General features: G+C 43.4%; 1 protein-coding gene across 2 annotated transcripts in view; it reads right to left on the reverse strand.

Moving 5' to 3' along the window:
• PTPRT (protein tyrosine phosphatase receptor type T) overlaps positions 1 to 22,763 on the reverse strand; it is a 1,175,887-nt gene that overhangs the window by 647,884 nt on the left and 505,240 nt on the right. For both annotated transcript variants that reach the window (XM_058287117.2, XM_071211722.1), the window contains exon 7: positions 2,388 to 2,681. In XM_058287117.2, coding sequence (XP_058143100.2) covers positions 2,388 to 2,681 — 294 coding nt within the window. The remainder of the gene's footprint in view (positions 1 to 2,387; positions 2,682 to 22,763) is intronic.

Below are 22,763 nucleotides of genomic sequence, written 5' to 3' on the forward strand. Positions count from 1 at the left end.
GAGCCTCCTCTTGACATAGAGGTGCAATGGACACAACCAATCCAATGTCCACAAAGAAAAGGTGGCATTGGAGTGGGAAAAGTGGACATGGTGGCTAATGGGTATGGAGAATGGCAGGAAGAGACGAGATGTGGAGGCGTCTTTGGGACTTGGAGCTGCCCTGGATGGTGCTTCAGGGGCAATCACCAGACTTTGTAAATCCTCACAGGGCCCACTGGATGGAATGGGGGAGAGTATGGGCCATGATGTGGACCACTGACCATGAGGTGCAGAGGTGCCCAGAGATGTACTTACCAAGTGCAATGGATGTGTCATGATGATGGGAATGAGTGTTGCTGGGGGTGGTGGGGTTGAATGGGTCCTCATATATATATTCTTTTAATGTAATATTTTTACAGAATAAATAAATTAAAAAAAAGAGATATACTGCTGAGATGATGAAGAACTGCTACCATCAACAGTGAAATAACACGGTTTTGAAAACTCGAATTTGTTTCAACACGATTGATCTGTTAGGGAGTGATTCGAACATAACACGAACTCCTCATTTGCTTATGTATGAACTCATACTCAGAAACATGAGGTGAAACAGGAAACTGCAGCCACCTTAAGTGAGCAGTGTAGGAATATACTGAACGCCCACCTCTCAAACATCTACCTGTTCATTGTGTATAGAGAGCCACTCCCAGCCACACCTGATGCTACCACTTCCTGCCTATTTCCACAACCTCCCTTCCTCCTCTTCACAGTAAGTCACAAGCAGCAACCCTCCTGACACCCACTGCCACAGTAAAGTACCATGTTTACTGTAATGTTTACACATTTCTTAACCAGACAGCATGTGTAAAAGTGTGCTACCATTTTCACTAGGATCTCATCTTTTCTCATGTGTTATTGATAAAGGATTTGGTGGTGCCCTTAACTCCAGTTTTTCCCATAAGATCTATCGTTTTTATTGCATAATTTTGTATAAAGCAGTGATTTTTAGGGACACCTATGTTGCATTATAGCAGAACTGACTGCATTTCACCTGCTTTTTGTTCCATGGTCATCACTGTACTGATGGCTCCTTCTTCCATCAGCCAGAAGCTGCCAGTGACTTCTTTTCCACTGAAAGGCAATGACTCATGCTGCCCACTTCTGTGGACCCACTGGAGTCCCTCCAGTTCTGTGCACCTCGCTGTTAGCACTTTCTTTCCTCTTTGCCTTTATTTACTCTGGTGTGACCAAAATTCAAGAGCAATGGAATCAGAACACCTGAGTTACAAATCCTGACTCCTCCACTGACCAGTTCTATGACCTTGGCTAAATAGTTAAAAACATTAAAGCTCTGCTACTTCATATACATATGAGATAAAAGTACATACACCAAATGACTGTTAAGAGGAAAAAATAAGATTACATACATAAAGCAATCTATAAAAATTAAACAGCAAGTTAACTTCAATGTCGGGGGATTGCTTTCAGAGCCAGGTTCATTTCAGGGACAGAGTCAGAGACACAGGCCCAACCAACAGTTCTTTATTAAGAAACAAAAATAAGCCAAGAACTCTCAGGGATACAGTTGTATCTAAGGAGCCCTCAGAATTAAAGCCCCAGCCAGCACACTCTTAGTGAGATCTAGGAACCTCAGAAACAGATGGAGCCAGAGCCTGCAAGGGACACAAAGACAGGAGCCTTTAGGGATATAATTGAATACAGAGAACCCTGAGACACAGTTCAAACCAGGAGACTCTTTACAGCTAGGAACCCTAAGGGGATACACAGCCAGGAATCCATTTAGAGACACAGTCAGAGCCCAGAGACATTCAAAGTGTGGTTGGCAGCAGGAGCCCTTCAGAGTTAGAACTAGTATCAGAAACCCTTAGGGAGTAGGTCAAGGGCTCACAAGGGCCACCCAGGCTCATGAGGGTCATACAGGCCCAGCCAGGGATCATCAGAGACACATGTGAAATAAGAAACACCTTAGGGATACCACCAGAACCAGAATTCCTTAGGGATATAGTCAAAGTGGAACCTTCAGGGCCATAGTCAGTGCTAGGAGCACTCGGGAGACTGTCAGTGCCAGGAGCCCCCAGCAGACACTGTCAGCATCAGGAGCCCTCAGGGGACACTGTCAGTGCCAGGAGCCCTCAGAAGACACTGTCAGCACCAGGAGCCTTCAGGGGACACTGCCAGCACTAGTAGGCCTTAAGAAGTCCCCAGAGATTCAACCAGAACCAGCATGCCTTCTAAGACTAGACCAAACCCTGCCTGTTTCTCTCAACAGCAGGAAACACACTCACATCAAAGGAGTTCAGGAATATTTGGTCACAGAAAGTCAAAAGGAGGTTTGCTCACAGTGACTGCCATGGCTCTCACAATGGAATATGGAAGGCAGCTCTTACCTGCACACTTGGTCCTGGTGGTGAGGGGAGGTCCTGGTGGTCCCGTGCCCCCCTCACCTGGTCGTGTGAGCAGCACGCGGATCTCGTACTCCACATCGGGGTCCAGATGCCACAGCTTATAGTTAGGAGAGTCAACTATATGGGTCTCAGCCCAGGTCCCCGTGGTGGTGCGATATTCCACTTCCTTCAAGATGATGGGGCCGTCTCCAATGATGGAGTTGGCATTTGGCTTGATCCACAGGTAGGTGGCACCCACAGCCAGCAGCTCTGGGGGGGCAATGGGTGTGGGAGGCTCTGCAAGGCAAGCAATCAGCAAAGGATCATCAGATCAAAGTGGGTTACTAGGCGGAATTCAAGCTCCAGGAGCAGGGAACAGAATTTCAGACATAACCAAGTAAGTTAACAAAAATTCCTTAACTTAACCTCACTTATGTCCAACTTTAAGTTTCAAGTTTCTCCATGTAGAGAGAGGCCTGAAAAAGTATTTCTTCCTAACTATACTCAATAACCGGGATGGCCCCTTCATTTAAAGTAAGAAAAGAAAGAAGGCAATTGTGAGAAAATGTTTTTTCCAGAACACTGCAAAGCTGCCTGGGTTAATAATCAGCTTTCTATCCTCAAAGGAGAACCTGAGTGAGGTTGTGTTTGGTTGAAAACCCAGGGGACTCTAAGGTTTATAGATATTTCTTACATAGGAGCACACAGATTATTAGAAGCAGTTCTCTCAAAATGGTGATAAGAGTCTAAGTAGAAAAGGATGATGGCATGACAAGAATCTAGCTTCTTCCTCAACTCTGGCAGGTTCCTCCAGTAGGTGGAGAGTCATTGGGCATCAAGTCAGTGGGCATCAAGGGCCAAGGGAAAAGCCATGCCGAGTCACCTTGCATCTGCTCTGTGTTACCACTTCCTTCCATTAAGTTCTGTATCTTCAGCTAAATAGACTAGAAGTTCAACAGGCATTTATGTTGGCCTCTTTCTGGCAATCCTTACCCAGCTGGCAGTGCTGCAGAAATGAACATTTTGCACTTCTTATTTACCAGGAACTATCACATGCATTATTTTATTTAATTATCAGGGTAATATCATCCCTTCCATTTTAATGGATAAAAAAACACTAGGAACCAGAAGGTCAGGGGATCTAACCAAGCATGGAGCAGGTAGGCAGGATGAAGCCCAGGTCTGCAAGCCATCCCAGGCCAGTTCTCTCCTTGGAAACCTGTTTGCTTCTTGATACGCATTTGATAAACAGCCACAAAATGGATATATCTATTATTTGTATTTGTAGCACAAATAGCAGCAGAGAATTAAAGAAAATTAGAAGAGAAAATGTATCCCCTTTCCCACCACTGAATGTAACAGCAATGTTTGTTTTATTCATACAGTTCTAATAATACATAGATCCAATGTAGACATGGCTCCCCACCCCTCACTTAATACATCAAAGGACTTTGTTCAAATATTTCAAGGTCTTCACCGTTGCCATCTTTAATTGCTATAGAACAGTCTGTCCAGTAATCATACTGACTATTCTCCAGTTGTTGAACATGTGAATTGTTCCAAGTTTTGTTACTGAAAATAATATAGCAATGAACATCCTAGTACAGATGTCAGTCCTTTGTGCTCCTATTTCCATAAGACCACCTGTCAGAAATGTGATTATCTGTCAAGGGGTATGAACAAGTTCATGTTTCTTGGAGTATAACCAGGAAGTGGTAGGTGAGAGGCATTTGGGGGTAGAGTACAAAATGGATTTCTCCAAGGAGATGTTGCTTTTGGTGGGCCTCTGATCTACATGGATGGATAAAAGCAGGTATGAGTTTCACTTTGGAACTCAGATGAGGGCTTCAGGATAGGGGATGAGAGTAGGCTCATTCAGTTTTCCTTCTAATTAATTATCTAACAACAAAGATTTTCCAGAAACAGAATAATTGCTATGAAGCAGGGATGGGCAATATTTTCTCAGTGTGACTCAAAACAAATCTTAAGGGACAACTTCAGATTGCCTCTATTATAGCCTGCCATTTGGTCAGAGAAGGAAATTAAGCAGATTAGTCAAGCTAGAAGCTCTTCTTTACAAAGCCATAGAGGTTATTACTCAAGACCTCGTTATCTCAAAGATGTTTGCAAATTGATTTTTGGATAATTTGTTCCAGGTAGAGAAGTTAAGTTGGCAGGCAGATAATTTCTGGGCTCATCCTTTGTGCATTTTAAATATATAGACCCTTTGATCACCATTATCAAATCTCCAGAGTTCCCATCAGTCTCTGTTGAGGCCCCAAGGGTGATATTTCGAAGCTCTGTGATGACTCTGCCCAATTCCTTAACATATTTATTCACGGTTTGGCCTTGGATAGAATTAAGAGGAGCAGATTTCAATACTTGGGGCCTGAGCAAATGGCGCATTAACCTCTCTTCCACCACTTCCCACCATAGTTTTCTGCCTCTGATTTCAGGCATTAGCAATTCTCAATTATCACTAGCAGAAAATAAAGTATTGACTTTTCCATATGTTTAGTCTCTTTTTGTGTATTTCCAATGGTGGGTGCAAGTATAGCAACAAACATCCACTTGCGTACATATAAATGTCCCATGTGGAGACTAGCCAGTGTGGTTTCCCTCCTTCCTTCCACCAGCGAACATATCATGTAAGCACTATGTAAGTGTCACTTAAGTATTATGACATGTAAGCACTATGTAAGTGTCATGTAAGTATTATGATATGTAAGCACCTTATAGGTACTATGAGAGGTAATCACAGTGTTTTCTTGTGCCTGGCATCAAGAAACTACCAGATTACAGTTTTGTTTTCCTTTTTCCTTTTTAATGATCCATTGACCTGTAAATGGCATTCTTTAGAAGGCTCGTGTACTGGGGGTTGAAAGAGGAAAAGAAGAGATGAGATACAAGACGAACTTTTTTTGGGGGTGGGGGGTGTCAGCACCACCTTTTTAAAAAAATGTATTAAAAACATGCATATTTGTATCAATTCTCCTCTTTATTTGAGATAAATTCTTCAGCCAGGTAGTAGAAGAAACACATGGAGCCATCTAGTCAACCTCCCAGTCATCAGAGAGGAAAATGGCCCAGCATAGGGACAGGCTCGTGACTTGCCCAGCTATGGGAGAAGCATTCAAGCTCAGAACACAGGTGCCATTACTGCCCCTGCCTTTATCCTCTTATACTTGAGATGTTTAACTGATTAACTAGAAAGATCAGTAAAGCAAGCCTATTACAGTGGTTTTAATGTTGGGGAGTATACAGGCCCCTATGAAAACGTGGTGAGGAATTCCAAACTCTCTTACCAGGAAACTGCGCTTAAGCAGACAAACTAGAGTTATGGACACAATTTCAGTGGTTCATGAACTCTTTTGAAGCCCAGCATGAACCTCTGAAGGGCCAGCATTAAGCATAAAGGACATTCTGCTAAAAGACAACATGCCTGTGATATCTGATTCTTTGGGGTCCTGAAGCCTCCTTTGCTGCTGGGGCTGGAGGTCAGGATTTCAGTCATGTTAACGGAGTGGAATTTGATCTAGTACTTCTGAGCTCACAGGTTCCCAGATATTTGGGTGAAAATAAACATGTTACGATTTCCACGGGACATTACCAAGCAACTGTCTAGATTCCCATGACAATGACCCACCAAACAAATTCATAGATTTAAAATCTGGGTTAAAATATTTAATGGACAAAGATAAGACCCTGTGCAAAAAATGGTATATCCTATAGAGAAATCTTCCATGAAGGCCATGTTTTCAAATTGGGCTTTCTCTTCATGAAGGACTTTAACTAACAGGACCTTGAGGTTAACAACCTGGTGGAGAGAACTTTTCTGTAAGAGAAACCTCAACTGGTATGCAGTGCATCCCATGTGCCAGGCAGAGCACAGAGTGATTGCAGTTTAGTGGTAAAGAAGAAATATAGGCTCTCTGTATCCATGGAATTAGTGGACGAGGCAATTAAATAACTGATGACAACCACGTGCAATGAGGACCATGGCAGGGGTGATGGAGCAGTTAGGAACCTTGTGAGGGGGTCTAATCTTGTTTAAAGGCTAGAGAATCTCTTACAGAGAAAGAAAATGCCAAGGGAAGGTGGCCCAGCCATTCCAGCTAAGGCTGTGAGCAAAGAGAGAATGCCCTGGGTGTCCTTCAGTGCTGAGTTGTCCCAGAGGGAACCACAAGACTGATAATACTATCTGCTCTAAACTCTCATTTATTCACTCACTCTACAAATGCTTAGTGCCCAGTACATGTCCCAGGTAGTCTTGGCAGTGTATAGAGAATGATGAACAAAATAGATAACATCCCTGGCTGCATGGAGCTTATATTCTAGTGACCCAAGAACTGAGATGAGGAGGAAAAGGAGAAAGAAACTGAATCAGAGGCTATAGAGAGGATAGCGTCAGAGGAAAGAAAGGCCAGGGAGGTGCTTACAGAGGAACAGATGTACATCATACAGTGGAATATTACTCAACAAGGAAAGGGAACAAATGACTGATACAACAACATGGATCTGGAAAAGACTGTGGTGAGTGAAAGATGACAAAAACAGAATGCACAATGATTCCATTTATATGATGTTCTAGAAAAGATGGAACCAACCTCTGGTGATAAAACTCAGAATTGTAGTTACTTATGGGGGCAGGAACTGACTGCTAAGATAGGGGAAATTTTGAAGATGCTGGAATGTTCTACATATTCCTTTGGGTGATTACTAAAAATAAGGACAGTTGCCTCTGGTGGTGTGGTTTATTGGGAGGGGGCATGAGAAAATTTCTGGGGTGATAAAAACGTCTTGACTTGACTTGACTGGGGTGATGGAAAACTCACCAAACTGTAATATATGTATATGTATACATATTGCTATGTTTTAATTATACTTCAGAAAATAATAAAGAAAATAAAGCACGGCTTCTCTGTGACCCGGCAAGTGAAAAAAATTATAGTAAATTGTACTTGGAACTAAGCTCCAGAAATCTGGAAGGGACAAGCCATTGGTCCTGTACCACCCCCCCCCCCCCCCCCCGCCAAATAATTCTATCTGCACCATCTGATGTTTGAATTTGTTTCCAATTAGTTTTCTTAATGAGACACTGTCTAGCACCAGGAGTTCCCACTCACGAGCCTTTTCACATGACACCCCTGAACCTCTCTTTTCATCTGACCCCCTACCATCCACTCTGCAAACCTGGAATAAGACATTTGTTGGTACCCTCTGCTCGCCAAGTCTGGGAGCAAATCGAGGGGGTAGGGCCTGGCTCTCAGGGAGCTCAGGCCCGAGGTGGAGAGGTGGCATGGGCCCCTTTCACCAGGCACAGACGCACCTCGAGGACGAGTACCCACAGGCCATCCACGAGGCCTGGGCAGCAGCCGCCCTGAGCTGCCAAGGCTCACCTGCAGCATCAAGGTGGTGAGGCCACCCCTTTATGTAATTCCGCTTCATCCTCAGGCAGCCATCTCCAACCAGTCCTGCCTTTCTTTTCCCTGGTGTGAGCGCCTGTAACAGTTTGACTCCCCAGAAATTCCTACAGAGAGCAAAAGTGCTTCAAATAGCTGGAGAGCGAGCTTTGTGTGTATGTATTGTGTGTTTCAGACAGAAATCAAATATTGTGAGAAAAACTGAATGTTACTAAGATGTCAGGTGAGCCTTGATATGTGTAGGGCGAACAGAACTTGGCTGCCAATACTTTCTCTGCCATCCTCAGCCTGACCTGAGCAATTCTCTAACTGTATTTCCATTTACTGCCTGATGTGGGTCTGTGGGAACACCCGCCTTCCCCCCCCCCCACCCCGCCCACACACACAATGTTTTCCTTTCTACTACATACTTTTACACATGCCATTTCCCCCACTGGAACTGCTTCCTTTTACTTCTAACTAAACCATGGCACTTTTCAAACATGCTTCAGGACCATTTAGACTCGTGGAGCACAGGGATGGGTACCAAGAAGATGTTCGAAAGCATCTTGTTGATTTGATATTCTCCTGATCTGCACAAAACACTGTATCATAAAATAATGGATTGAGGATTTAAAAGGAGATGGGATACTGGCTTAGGGCCATGGCCAGATGTGTGACCAGTCAGGTCACTCGATCATCACGGACCTCAACTTTACATCTTTATCAAGGAAGGCACTTTTCCAATTTGAATGATAAAAGTATCTCAGTGCTCCACCAGGGACAGCAGGGAGTCTATGTACATATATTCACTGGCTTCGCCCTGACCATGCGCTGCCTGCAGCAGCCCCTGCCTTCTCGTTTCTCCTTGTCCTGGAATAGATGGAGCATCTGATCAACCAGCAGGTGCCAAAGAGACTATTAGTCTTTATGTCCCAGCCTAACATATGGCTAATGTTCAATAAATATTTGATGGCTTACTTGAATGGGTAGAGGAAATATAGACATATCTCATAGATATTGCAGGTTCAGTTCTAGACCACCACAATTAAGCAAATATCTCAATAAAGTGAGTCACATGGATTTTTTGGTTTCCCAGAGGATATGAATTATATTTATACTATACTGTAGTCTATTAAGTGTGCAATAGCATTATCTCTCTAAAAAAAGCAATGTAACTACCTTAATTAAATGTGACAGAGACAGGAAGTGAGCACATGCTGTTAGAAAAAAATGGCAACAATAGACTTGCTTGAAACAGAATTGTCAGAAACTTCAATTTATAAAAATGCAATATCTGCAAAACACATTAAAGTGACGTGCAATAAAACAAGCTGTGGCATATTTGATAAGTTCTCCCAAAATAGGGGAGGAAGGGTGGTTAAAAAAAAGGAAAAAGCACAGGGAATGTTACAGAGAAGAGTGAATGGACATCCCAGCTGAGAGGTATTTGGAAGAAAGACATCAAACAACTGAAACAGAAGCAATAGTCAGAGACATAACTGAAGAAAACTTCCCTGAAATTAAGTTTTCAGACTAAAAACTCAATAGGTTCTAGCAAAATCAAATGGTTGATTTTTACATTTAAGCACATTTTAAGTATCTTACACTAAAGCACATTCTGGCAATATTTTTGAAACATAAGACTAAAGAAAACTTCCCACAAACTTCTAGATAGAAACAAACAGGTACTCACCGAAACAAAATAAAAATACTTTAAAAATCAGGTCTCAGGCTTCATCACTTAATTCAAAACACTGGGATATGACAATGAAGATGATAACAGTAATAATAATCACCCATGACAGCAGCTGCAGCTGGCATCTACTGTACGTTTTTACACATGTATCACTGTTCTTAGTGTTTCAAAATATAATCTCACTTAATGTTCACAGTAACTGTACAGATCAATAATAACATGAAACACCATTTCCCTAAAAGATGAAAAAGATGCAGATCAATCAATGAGCCCAAAATCAATCCGGACTGGAGCCTAGAAAGCCAGCCTGGCACCTGCAATCCCAGCCACGACAGGAGAAAGCACGTGGGGTGTTAAGGGAATGTTTCATGTCCCAAGAATTTTATAGCCAGGTTGTTATGCATTTGCAGAGCTGGTAGTAAGACAATCTGATTCTGAAGAATGCAGAATGATACCCTTGACTTTCCAAAGGGGGAAAAATACTTGCAGGTATACATCCAAGTCTACGATGTGATTCATCAAAATGTTCACTCTAGGAAGGATAAATTGGGATATTTAAAGGATTGGTTCTGTGGGATGATGGGCTACCATAAGACCCTTTTTTTCTCAGATAAAAGCCCGGAAGATGATCATTGCTTCATGACGTACTGAACTATATATAACCCAAACTGTGAGTGAAGGCAGATCTTCATGCCTCTCTTTCCGAAGGCATTTTATAATTCTTACACATGTGCAGTTTTATTATAAATGGTTAATCCTTGCTCTGGCAGTAGTCCTGAAAAAGGACAAGGCAAATTCTTCTGGAAAAGTCTTTTCCTCAGACAATATTCCTCACTAGTCCAGAAGTTCAGTTTTACCTAAGTTAAAACAAAATATTCCACATACCTGAGCCCAGAAAAACACCTAGATATAAAAACACCAAAAATGTTAAAACCTTCTTAGTTTGAGAAAACAGGTAGTGGTTTTTTTTTTCTTATTTGCTACAAATGTTCTCAAATAAACCTGGTTGTTTGATACAAAGATAAGCATTTCAAATCAATAAGATTCTCATATTTCGAGTGTTTATGACTGGGTACGGCTTTTTTGGGGGTTCTATATCCTTACTCACTAGGATTATTTAACTGCCAACTTTCCTCCCATCCCTGACTTACAAGGAACCAAGAGCTACAAAAGGGTCCTTTTGCCAAGTTTCCCACCCAGAGCTCACAAATGAGAAGGGGTCCTGGTAGCTTCTGCTTCTGCTTCTGCTACTGCTCAAAGAACTCCACCATGAGTGAGACTTGCCTTTCAAAAAGTCCTCTGATAATAGCCACTGAACTTGATAGTACTTCCCCTGTTCCCTCATTTTTCTCATTATGAAACCCATGAAGCAGACAGTATTACTCCCATTATATGGATAAGGACACTGAGACACGAATGTTTTAGGTGATCTGCCTAATGTCACATTGCTAACAAGCAGAATAAATATTCAAATCCAGGACTTCTCAAAGCTCAAAGTGTGCACTCTTCCCTCAATCCTGAATCATCCCCTTTTGTGTTTCTTCAGCTATAGGGCCTGTGAAGACAGCAGAGTGGCAGTGCCCACTGAGGATCAGCTCTGAGCCGTGCACCAGACCAAGGACTTTCACGCATCAGCTCATTTGATCCTAAAAACTCTTGAGGTAAGTGCTATTATCAATCCTATTTTACAGATTTAAAAACTGAGCCTTAAAAAGGTTAACGTGCTACAATTACAAGGATAGTAGGAAAAAAAACCAGGATTCAAACTTAGAAAGATTCCAAAGCTGTGCTTTTTTCACTAAACAACACCATCTCCTGCAAATAGGATTCCTATTTTAGAGGAAGATCAAGTGACTGGCCAAAGGTCATTGAGCAGTGGTTTTGGTGAGAAGGAGAATTCACATCTAGTAACTAGCCAGTACCTTGTGACCACACTGAATCAGAGATGTAGGGGGTATGTGGGAAGCCATTGAGCCCCATCTGCTAATGCCGTTGCACCCAACACGTGATTATGCCTTAGCTTGAAGTCCCCAGGAATAAGGACCTCACTCTCAGTTGTGCACACTCTGAAGAGCCTTAATAACAAGGAAACACTTCACAATATGGGCCTTCTGCCTTCCACCAGGCTCTCCAAGATCAGAACTCTAACTCTCCACGTTCACCAACTGTTAACTCCCTGTATCCCCTCAAACCTCTATACACAGTGACACCTTTGCTTCTGCTGTTCTCCCAACTGGCTCACTCTTCCCCTTCTCCAGTCAACTCATTTTTCCATATCCTTCAAGACTTAGCTGTCCCCTGGGATGTGTTTCTGGATCACCTCACCCCAAGGCTGTGTTCTCTGTGCTCTATGGCTGTCTTAGGTTTGGGTCCTGAGAAGTAGAACATGAGACGAAGAATTTTGTACAAGTGACTGGTTGGAGGAAAATTCTTAGGAGGGTGAGGGAGGAAGGTTAGGGCAGGGGAAGAGCTGAGAAGTGTGGTATTGACTGTAGACTAGGTTCAGCCCGATCTAACAGGTGCACAGGTAGCTCTGGAGCACACACAGAATCGTGTGTGTAAGGTGATGAGGCAAGGGGGCTGGCCTTTTGTACCCTGTATCAGCAGCTGGCTACTGGCTTCCCTGGGGGCTGGGGTTTAGCCCTCCAGCCAGGGAGCTCTCATGTGGCCAAAAGGTAATTGTTAACCCTTAGCAGGTGACCTTCACAGCAATGAGGGTGAGAGCACTAGCCTAGCAAAGGATACACAGGAGGCCCTTACAGCTCCTTCTAAGTGGATCTACCCCTTATACTTGCTCTCTGGGTCCAAATTCATCACAGAACTTGCCACCATAGGTAGGCTTCTGGTGGTATATCTGTCTCACCGAACTAAGGTTTTTCAGAGTCATGAATCAAACCATTTTTAACTGTGCCCTCAGGTCCCAGCACAGGGCCTGCATGCCCCAGCACTCCAGGATCTCTTCCTCCCCTGTGTAGCCCTACATATTTGAGGGTGGGAATCATGAATTCCTGCCCTTCTCATTTCTGGCATAAATATTGCTAGTTCTTAGAATATTAAGAAACTTCTTTCTATGATATGTTTCTATTCTATACTCTCCCAATTATATATACCTCTTTTATTAGAGAAGCTATAGATTTACAGAACAATCATGCATAAATTACAGGATTTCAATACACCGCCCCACCACCAACACCTTGCACTGGTGTGGAACATTTGTTACAATTGATGATAGCACATTTTTAGAATTGTAGTCTTAATTAAAGTCCATAGTTCAGCTTAGGGTTCACTGTGTACTATAGCTGCGTTTTCAATTTTATTGTTACCATATATACAATCTGATATTTCCCCCTTTAATCATATTCAGATATATACTTTAGTGCTGTTAATTGCATTCACAATGTTGTGCTACCCTCACCACCATTCATTACCAAAACGTTTCCATCATTCCAGACAGGAACCCTATACATTTTAAGCCTTAACTTCCTATTTTCTATTCCTAACCCATCCCCTGGTAACCTATATTATAGATTCTGGCTCTCTGAGTTTGCTTATTCTAATTGTTTCAAATCAGTGAGATCATACAATGGTTGTCCTTTTGTGTCTGGCTTGTTTCACTCAGCACAGTATCTTCAAAGTTCATCCACATTGCCACACGTATCAGGACTTCATTCCTTTTAACAATAAAGTTCCATAGTTGTCTAGACCACATTTTATTTAGCCATCTATTGGTTGATGGACACTTGGGTTTAGGTTGTTTCCATGTTTTGGCAATTGTGAATAATGCCACTATGAACGTCGGTGTGCAAATATCTGTTGGGATCCCTGCTTTCAAATCTTTTGTGTGGGATTGCTGGGTATAGAGTAATTCTATAGTTAGCTTCCTGAGGAACCACCAAACTCTTCCACAGTGGCTGCACCATTTTACATTGCCACTAGCAATGTATTTTATTTCCCATATACTCTCCAACACTTGTAATTTTCCATTTCTTTTAAAAGCAGCCACTCTAATGGGTGTGAAATGATATCTCATTGCAGTTTTTTAATTAGCTTTTTAAAAATAAGGATACACAGATCACACAAAATGTTACATGAAAAAGTATAAGAGGTTCCCATATACCCCACTCCCCACACCCCCCACTCCTCCCACATCGACAACTTCTTTCATTAGTGTGGTACATTCATGTCATTTGATGAGTACACTTTGGAACATTGCTATACAGCATGGATTATAGTTTATGTTGTAGTTTACACTCTCTCCCAGCCCATTCAGGGGGTTATGGCAAGATATATAATGCCTTGCATCTGTCCCTGCAATATCATTGAGGACAACTCCAAGTCCCAAAAATGCCCCCATATCACACCTCTTTTTCCCTCTCCTTGCCTGCAGCAACTCCCATGGCCACTGTCTCCACATCAAAGATATAATTTCTCCATTGCTAGAGTCACAATAATTCTGTAGAATACCAGTAAGTTCACTCTAATCCATATTTTATTCCTCTACCTTACCCTGGGATGGCGATGTTCACTCCACCTCTAAATTGTAAGAGGGCTTAGATAAGCATTTCCCTGATGGCTAATAAGGTTGAGCATCTTTTCATGTGCTTTCAGGCTAAATGTATATCTTCTTCAGAGAGATGCTTATTCAAGTCTTTTGTCCATTTTTAAATTGTCTTTTTGTTGTGAAGTTGGAGGATTTCTTTACATATTCTGGAAACTAAATGATGTGGGGGCATTTTCAGGACTTGGAGTTGTCCTAAATGATATTGCAGGGACAGATGCTGGACATTACATAGCCTGCCATAACCAACTGAATGTACTGGCGGAGAGTGTGAACTACAATGTAAACTATAATCCATGTGGTGCAGCAGTGCTCCAAAATGTATTCACCAAATGCAATGAATGTGCCACAATGATGAAGGAAGCTGTTGATGTGGAGGAGTAGAGGGGTGGGGGGTGGGGTATGTGGGAACCTCTTATATTTTTTAATGTAACATTTTTTGTGATCTATGTACCTTATAAAAAAGACAATTTAAAAAAATTTAAAAATGTGTATTGGATATGTGGTTTTCAAATATTTTCTCCCATTGTGGAGGTTGTTGTTTTACTATCATGATAAAGTCCTTTAAGGAACAAAAACTGTGGGTTTTTTTATTTTTAATTTTGATGAGGTCCCATTTATCTTTTTTTTTTTTTAATTGCTTGTGCTTTGGGTGTAAAGTCTAAGAAACCATTGCCTAATATAAGGCCTTGAAGATGTTTCTCTACATTTTCTTCTGTAAGTTTGATAGTTCTGGCTTATATTTAGGTCTTTGATCCATTTTGAGTTGATTTTTGTACATGGTATGAGGTACAGTCCTTCTTTTTCTCTTTTTTTTTTTGCAAATGGAGGTGCAGTTTTCCCAGTACCATTTGTTAAAGAGACTATTCTTTCCAAATTCCTCATTATATTTTAATCTCTCTTATACAAAGAATAGAAATTAAAACTGAAATTCTGAGCTCAGATCTCCTGTGTTTGAATCTCAGCTCTGCTCCTCTTTAACTACATGCAGCAGATGCTGGCATGTCCAGCCCACCAGCTCCTGGCTCCTGCCCTTGACCTATCCTGAGGTCACTTGAAGTTTCAATGGACAGGATCTGTATCCACTGTAACTCTCCTCATAAGCACCTGCATCCCCCGCCTGACAGTTTTTCACAACAAGGGTATGATGGCCCATTGCAGGACAGCGTGGAATTGCCAGGGTGTCAGCACTCCTGGGAGCCACCCTCACCACTGAGGGGTGGGAGTGGTGAATAAATGCCCTGTTTCCCCGACCCTTGGTGAGGCAGTGGGGTTGCCTTACCCAGTATCTTTAAGAGGTCCATAGTGGGAAAGAGGCCCAGATAAACCCCAGAGCTACTGGCTCATTACCCTTTAGGGACCCTCCTTCTGTCTCACTTCTCCTCCTTGACTAGGGTTCCCTTCGCCTCCCAAATAAATCACTTGCAAATCCTTTTCTCAGAGTCTCTTTTGGAAAAATCCAAACTAAGTTATTGTGAAAACCAAGACAAGTGACTTCATCTCCCTCTGCCCTGGTTTCCTCGTCTGCAAAATGGAGATAATCATAGCGCCTCCTTCATGGATTTGCCTTGAGGATTAATTAAGTTAGCATGGACAATATCCTCAGAGCAGTCCCTGACACAGAAGTGCTGCTGCTGCTGCCATCACCCTCCGAGTCAGCCACCAGAGTTAAGATGCAGTCAGTGGAACCCTCCTGGGGTGTCCCCATTTTATGGCCCCCACGGAGAGATGTGAGGACCTCATAAAATGCATCTTCCTTCCTGTGTCAGGAGAGAGTCGCTGCAGAAAAGTCAGTGTGCACTCCTGCCAAAACCTCCACAAGCAAATACGTTTAAGAGCTCAACCTCAGTCTTTTTAACATAGTCAAGTTGCAACCAGTGAAGTCATTTAAAATGCATAAAATTCAATAACGACTTATGATCTGCAACACTCAGTCTGCTCCTGGCTCCTCTCTCTCCCCCAGAGCCTCGTCATTTTCAAGATTACTCTTTGCTGAGCCACTTCCCAAAATTAAGAGCAGAGTAATCACTCTAGAAGAGCCTTTCTTTCCTTGTCTGCTAATCAGGAATCCTCAGGATGCATGACTCAAAAGTCCCTCGCCCTCAGAAAGTGGACTGTGAGAGCCAAGATTCTAAGTCTTTGTAAGGAGAGGCCACTCTAGGGAGACATGTTGTCCTAGAGCAGCTCAGGTCCCCAAACAGGACCCCCTTTGCCTCCCCAACCCTACCTTTGCCCAGAAGTCCTGTTATTCAAACAGGTTGAACAGGATTTAAAATATGGATAGCGAACTCTTGCCCTAGCCACTTTGGATCTCCAAGTCCCAGACATACACAAGTCTGTGCCCCTACATGATGGTGACAGCTATTATTACCATGCAGGCAAGAGTAAATAACTCCTTCAGTGTTTACCATGTGCCGGGCTCTTTTCCAGGATCTATGCATTTGAACTTGTTTATTCCTCATAATGACACCATGAGGTAAGTACTGTAAAAAATACTGATTTTACAGCTGAGGACAATACATACTGTTTACCTGCCCCTGACTCCACAGCTGAAAGCCTGTCCTTCTATAACTGGCTCTGTGATACTGGAACTGGGATGTTGCAAACCACATTTCCAGACCTTCTTGCCCATTGGCCAGTGAGAGACCTTAGGTGGAGACCAGAAAACCGAAGAAGAAGATACCCCCTTCTTGTTTAAAGTCAGTTCAGCATCAGCCAAGCAGAGACAGAAGTTCTCCATTCTGATTTCCTCTTACCCTCACAGCACTGATAGCACATCTTTTTGGAGGTACCAGCAGCAGCTGGGCCACATGCCCTTATAGGTACAGCCTTATCTCAAGACTCACCCTCTCCAGAGGTCCCAGCACGCATCCTGCAGGCCCCTTCTCCAGACTTCTAGGGTCCTGTAACCCCAATTCTTCCCTTTCATAATTGCAGCTCTGGGTATGCTAGCCACTTCTTGCAATCCTGGGCTACTTTATATCCTTTTTGTTACTCTGCAGGCCTTCCAAAGCTTGTGTAATCAAGTCCCTTCCTTAAAAACCCTCTTTTTGAAATACCTGTGATTTTGGTTTTCCTTCCTGGACCCTGACTGATACAGGACAATTTTGTAATTACCTTCATTTTGCACATAAGGAAACTAAGGCAAGAAGTGACATAATATACCCAAGGTCATGCAGCTCATCAGTGGTGTAAATGGGCTACCCAAGCAGTCTTGCTCCAGAGCCTGTGATTTTAATAATGTGGAACTACCCCATGTCCTCAACACTCCAGTCAGCCAGAGAACGAGGCAGGTAGGCAAGAGTCAGGGAGATAAGGTCTGTTCAAGAAGCAAGTACAGAGGATGGACTCTGCTGTGATCTGAGGACAGTGAGTCAAAGCAAATAACTGTTTCTACCCTGGAGGCATCTAAGAGACTAGAGCACGAAACAGACGCAGAAATCAGTAAGTCGCAAGATAGAGTGATAAAGGCTGGGCTGTGGCAGGCACAGGGTACAATGAACACACAGAGGAGTATGGTTTGCCAAATAATGGCCCCCAAAAGATGACCATGCCCTTGACCCCCAGAGCTTTCCATGGAGAAAGGACTTTGCAGATGTGATGCAGTTAAGGATCCTCAGAGGGTACAGTATTCCATATGATCCAGGTGGGCCCAATGTAATCATAAGTATCCTTTAAAATGAAAAGGGCAGGCAGGAGAGTCAGAAAAAAGTCAGAGATTTAAGGATGCTATGCAGCTACCTATGAAGACGGAGGAAAGGAATATGAGCCAAGGAATTCAGGTGGCCTCTGGAAGCCACAAAGGGCAAGGAAATGGTTTCTCCCCTCTAGCCATCAGAAAAAGCTGCAGCTCTGCCAACTTATTTTTGATTTCTGACTTTGAGAATTGTACGATAACAAGTGTATGTTCTCATAATCCACTGGGCTTGTGATAATTTGCTACAGGAGCCACAGAAATGTAAGGAGGGATATGCATATCAGATGGAGGAGGTCAGGATGGCTTCTGAGAGAAGGCAAATCCTGAGCTAGGGCTTAAGACGTACCTGGGGGAGGAGGGAGCTTTTAAAGAGACAAGTCTGGGTCACGAGGAATTGAAATTGAACATTGTGCTGCAATATAGGTGAGAATCAGGGGATGGGAGAAGAGGAGATCAGAGAGGTCAGCAGGAACCAAATCAGGAAGGATCACGCTAAGGAACATGGACTCCTTTCTGAGGCTTTCTAAGCAGTGGAGTGACACAGGCACATGCTCTGGTTTGAACGACCCCTCTGGCTACAGGGTGGAGAAGGATCTAAGGGAGGGAGACTAGAGTCAGTGGACCACCATGGAAGTCAGGTCAATTACTCAGTAAGGGCACAGATAATGGAAGTCTGGGCCGAGGTGTGACCGTGGGGTTGGAGAGGCAGAGTCAAAGGGTGGAAGAGCAAATGGACAGAATTTGGTCATGGAATGGATGGAAGGGGCAAGGGAGGTGGGGCCGGCCTAAGGGTGAGGTTGGGATTCAAAAGGTGGGGTGAGTCCTGGCGATGCACATGGAGGTGGAGCCACGGTCTTTCCTTGACTCCACAGTGCCTGTGCAGTTCATCTCAGTAGGTGTCTGCTTCAGTTTCCCTACCCAGCATCCCAGGGGTTTAGTCTATAGTGCTAGAGTTGAAAACCTTCTTGTTCTTTTTTTTTTTTTGACAAATTTTTATTTTATTTTATTAAAGTTAATAGATCACAAAGAACATTACATTAAAAAATGTAAGAGGTTCCCATATACCCCCCACCTCCCCACCCCACTCCTCCCACACCAACAACCTCCCCCATCATTATGGCACACTCATCGCACTAGGTGAACACATTTTGGAGCACTGCTGCACCACATGGATAATAGTTGACCCTGTAGTTCACACTCTCCCCCAGTACATTCAGTGGGCTATGGCAGGATATATAAAGTCCAATATCTGACCCTACAATATCATTTAGGACCACTCAAAGTCCCAAAAATGCCCCCACATTGCATCTCTTCTTCCCTCTCCCTGCCCTCAGCAACTACTGTGGCCACTTTTTCTACCTCAATGCTTCAATTTTCTCTATTACTTGTCACAATAGTTTTATAGTAGAATATCAGTAAGTCCACTCTAATCCATATTTTATTCCTCCATCCTGTGGACCCTGGGGTGGTGATGTCCACTCCACCTCTAGATCGAGCAGGGGCTTAGATTCCACATGGATGATGGATGCAATTCTTCTGTTTGCAGTTGTAGGCATTCTTGGTTCCCTGGTGTGGTGGATGACCATCTTCACCTCCCTCTTAGCTGACCTGGGTAAGACCAATGAACCAGAGTAGGAGTTGCAACTCTGCTGAGACTCAGGGCCCAACTGGCACATGGGCAGTCCAGAGATTCAAGTCCTCTCAGTATATATCATTCCTAGCACCAACCATAGGTTCAGTAAAAGTGACAGAAGAGGCATGTGTGGAAAGGTTACATCTGAGTCCAACTCCATCACACTCAGGAGCACAAATTCCCGAGTAGGGCCCTCTGACACGGCACAGAACTCCAAATCTATCTGCCATGACCATATACTCTGTGGGTCTCCAAAGCCTTCAGGAGAACCAGTACCTAGGGTTGTATCTATTTTGGCTTTTTCTGGGGTCCTGCTGAGGCGTGCATAAGTGTGACCCCTCTGATGACCCCCCGACTCTTTTTTGAAAATTCTCAGCCATGTAAACTCACTTGTATTTTCCATTTCCCCCTTTTATTCAAGGTCAAAAAGCAGTTTTTAACACATGATCCTACATGAAGGCTGAGATATTCTGCTAGTCTGAGTTGATCCTTTTATTCAAGGTCTCTTTCTAGTTGCATCACCAGCTAGTGATTGGTAGTAATCCCTCAGCACCAGGGCCTTCTTTTCTTGATCTGTGCCTCCGCAGGCACTGGACCACTGTCCTCACAGTCTCACTGAGAGGCTGAGTCTCAACTCCAAATCACTGAACACATGACACCATGACCGTGCTACCTCCTAACTTGGGCACCTATCTCCAAGGCCCCCAGCCCCTGCTGTCACATCCCACTTGCCCATAAGATCTTCTGATCTGCCGAACTATCTGGGCTGGCTCAAGTCACATCAGAGATCACACAAGGACCTGGAATTTGGACATTGGACACCTGCTCAGATAGGACTACTGGCTAAAATACAGGGTGCACAAGTGAATTTTAATTTCAGATAGAGTAAAATTTTTAGTTAAGTATGTTCTAAATATGGCATTGGGCATACACTAAAATATATTTGTTTATCTCAAATTCAAATTTAATGGACATCTTGTATTTTTATTTGCTAAATCTGGCAATCCTATGTTCACAATCCAAGCCCACAGGATGGAAGCCCTGTGCATAGACACCTGTTCAACTACTCTGTGGTTGAGTCCTCCCGGCTAGGACAGTTTGGCATCTTACCTGCTGGTTTTTAGAAGTTCAGCATCCCCAGTGCTGGAGCTAGGGGATACTGCTTCCGAGGAGGTTCTCTCCATTTGAAGAGCAAGTCTGTGTGTCATTTATTTTTCTTATAAATTTGTTTAATTCACAGTAACACATGAATACTGTTTAGAGACAAGACCTCCCATAACCTCCTCCTTTCCTTCAGTCATGCATTCCTCCCAGAACTAAACCACCCTTGTCATTTGGGAGTGTATCTTTTCCTTCCCTTTTCTATGAATTTAGATATGCACCCATAAAAAGAGATGGTTTTGAGTTTTCTGATTATAGTTGTTATATAACTATTACGTTGCATTGTCTTGAAACCTGCTTTTATTTTAACCTAGCACTATCATGTATAGAACACTTAATTATATCATGCATTTGTTCCTTAAGAGCCTCCAGTGCCACAAGCTGGACTAGGCCACGGGAGTGGAAATTGACCAGATACACCTGCTTCCTGTACATCAGCCACCTGCTCCAGACTCTGCAGTTCGAGAAAACCTGGGTCTTGAACGAGCCATCATTCAAGCACAAACAGGGCTGGGAACATATGTGTGCACTGATAGAAACTTCAGATCTATGTCAGGAAAACTACCATGAATGTCTTGTTGAGGGTGGAAGTCAGGCTGAAATTCATACTTCAGTCCCTGGAGGAGAAAGATGTGAAGCCAGAGAGGAAACTTGCAAAGGAAAAAGAGGTAAATGGTCCTATTCTGAGTAAGCTTGCCCACCCCTCACAAGGGCCTTGGGGTACCTCTGCCCTCCTTGAGATGTGGAGCTGTGGTCTAGCCTCTGCCATTAGACATGGAGCCTGAGAGGCCCTAGTTCAGGAAGTTGGGTCTCTACGCAGGAATGCCAGAGCCTATAGTCACTTGTGAGGAGCTGACATGCCCAAGGAAATGTGCCTACAGCTTCTGTAAAAGCAGAGCACTTAAAAAACCAGTAGCTGTAGGAAGGCCATGGAGTGAGCTGGTGGGCTGGGGGCCTGTCCACACCACTGTCAACCATATCTTGACCCCCAGTACTCCTGGGGCTCAATATCTGTGCTCTCCCTTTCATTCCTGAACATCAAGACTTATCTAAACTCATGGTCTATGCTTTAAAGGGGCACCTATATTCATAACTATGGAATTTGAGAAAGTCAGAGACAGAAGGAACCTCAGATTCCCTGAGCAAGCCCACAAGCCCACTGAACACAGGAAGAAATGGTGGCCCATTCCAGGAGAGCAACTTGCCCAAGATGTATAGTAGCAGGATATGAGCTAGAACTACCTGGTCTGCTTACTACCTGGCTCTGGTCTCTGCTGATGCCTTAGGATCAAATATTCCTTGGTTCCCAGCAGTGCGATCAACTGAATACAAATCACCATAGTTTTCAACCGAGTCCACTAAACCATGAGCCATGATAGTCATTGACACAGAGCTTTACTGTTTTTAAAGTGCTTCAGCACACATCTTTGGGACTGTTTAAAAGATGCTGGTTTTTTAAACCAACAATAGAAACCAGTGAAGTAAGTATTATTTGGTTTCATACATGAGGAAATCAGGAATCAGAGGAGTTAGATGACCTTAGCCAAACACTTAACACTAAGTATTTCAAACACATTAGCTCATTCAATTTTTGGAACAACCTTGTGTGACGGATACTAGTATCACTTCTGGTTTTATGGATGAGGAAGCTGAGGCACAGTAAGACTAAATAATTTGCTCAAGGTCACATAGCTAATAATTGGGGGGGTTGTAACTTGGCTTCAAGCCATGTAAGCCAGTACCATCCAATAGAAATTATGAGCAACATATGTAATTTTAAATTCCCATTTCCACATTTTTTTAAAAAAGCAGAAAGATACAGGTGAGGGAAGCAGATTTGGCTCAATGGATACAGCATCCGCCTACCACATGGGAGGTCAAGGGTTCAAAACCAGGGCCTCCTGACCCGTGTGGTGAGTTGGCCCACGTGCAGTGCTGATGCGTGCCAAGGAGTGCCCTGCCATGCAGGGGTGTCCCCCACGTAGGGGAGCCCCATGCACAAGGAGTGTGCCCTGTAAGGAGAGCCACCCTGTGTGTAGAAAGCGCAGCCTGGACAGGTGTGGCTCCACACACATGGAGAGCTGATACAGCAAGATGACGCAACAAAAAGAGACACAGATTCCCAGTGCTGCTGACAAGAATCCAAGCGGACACAGAAGAACACATAGTGAATGAACACAGAGAGCAGACAATGGGGTGGGGGGAGAGAAATAATAATAATAATAATAA

This window comes from Dasypus novemcinctus, chromosome 24, assembly GCF_030445035.2.
Source record: "Dasypus novemcinctus isolate mDasNov1 chromosome 24, mDasNov1.1.hap2, whole genome shotgun sequence".
Taxonomy (NCBI): Eukaryota; Metazoa; Chordata; class Mammalia; order Cingulata; family Dasypodidae; genus Dasypus; species Dasypus novemcinctus.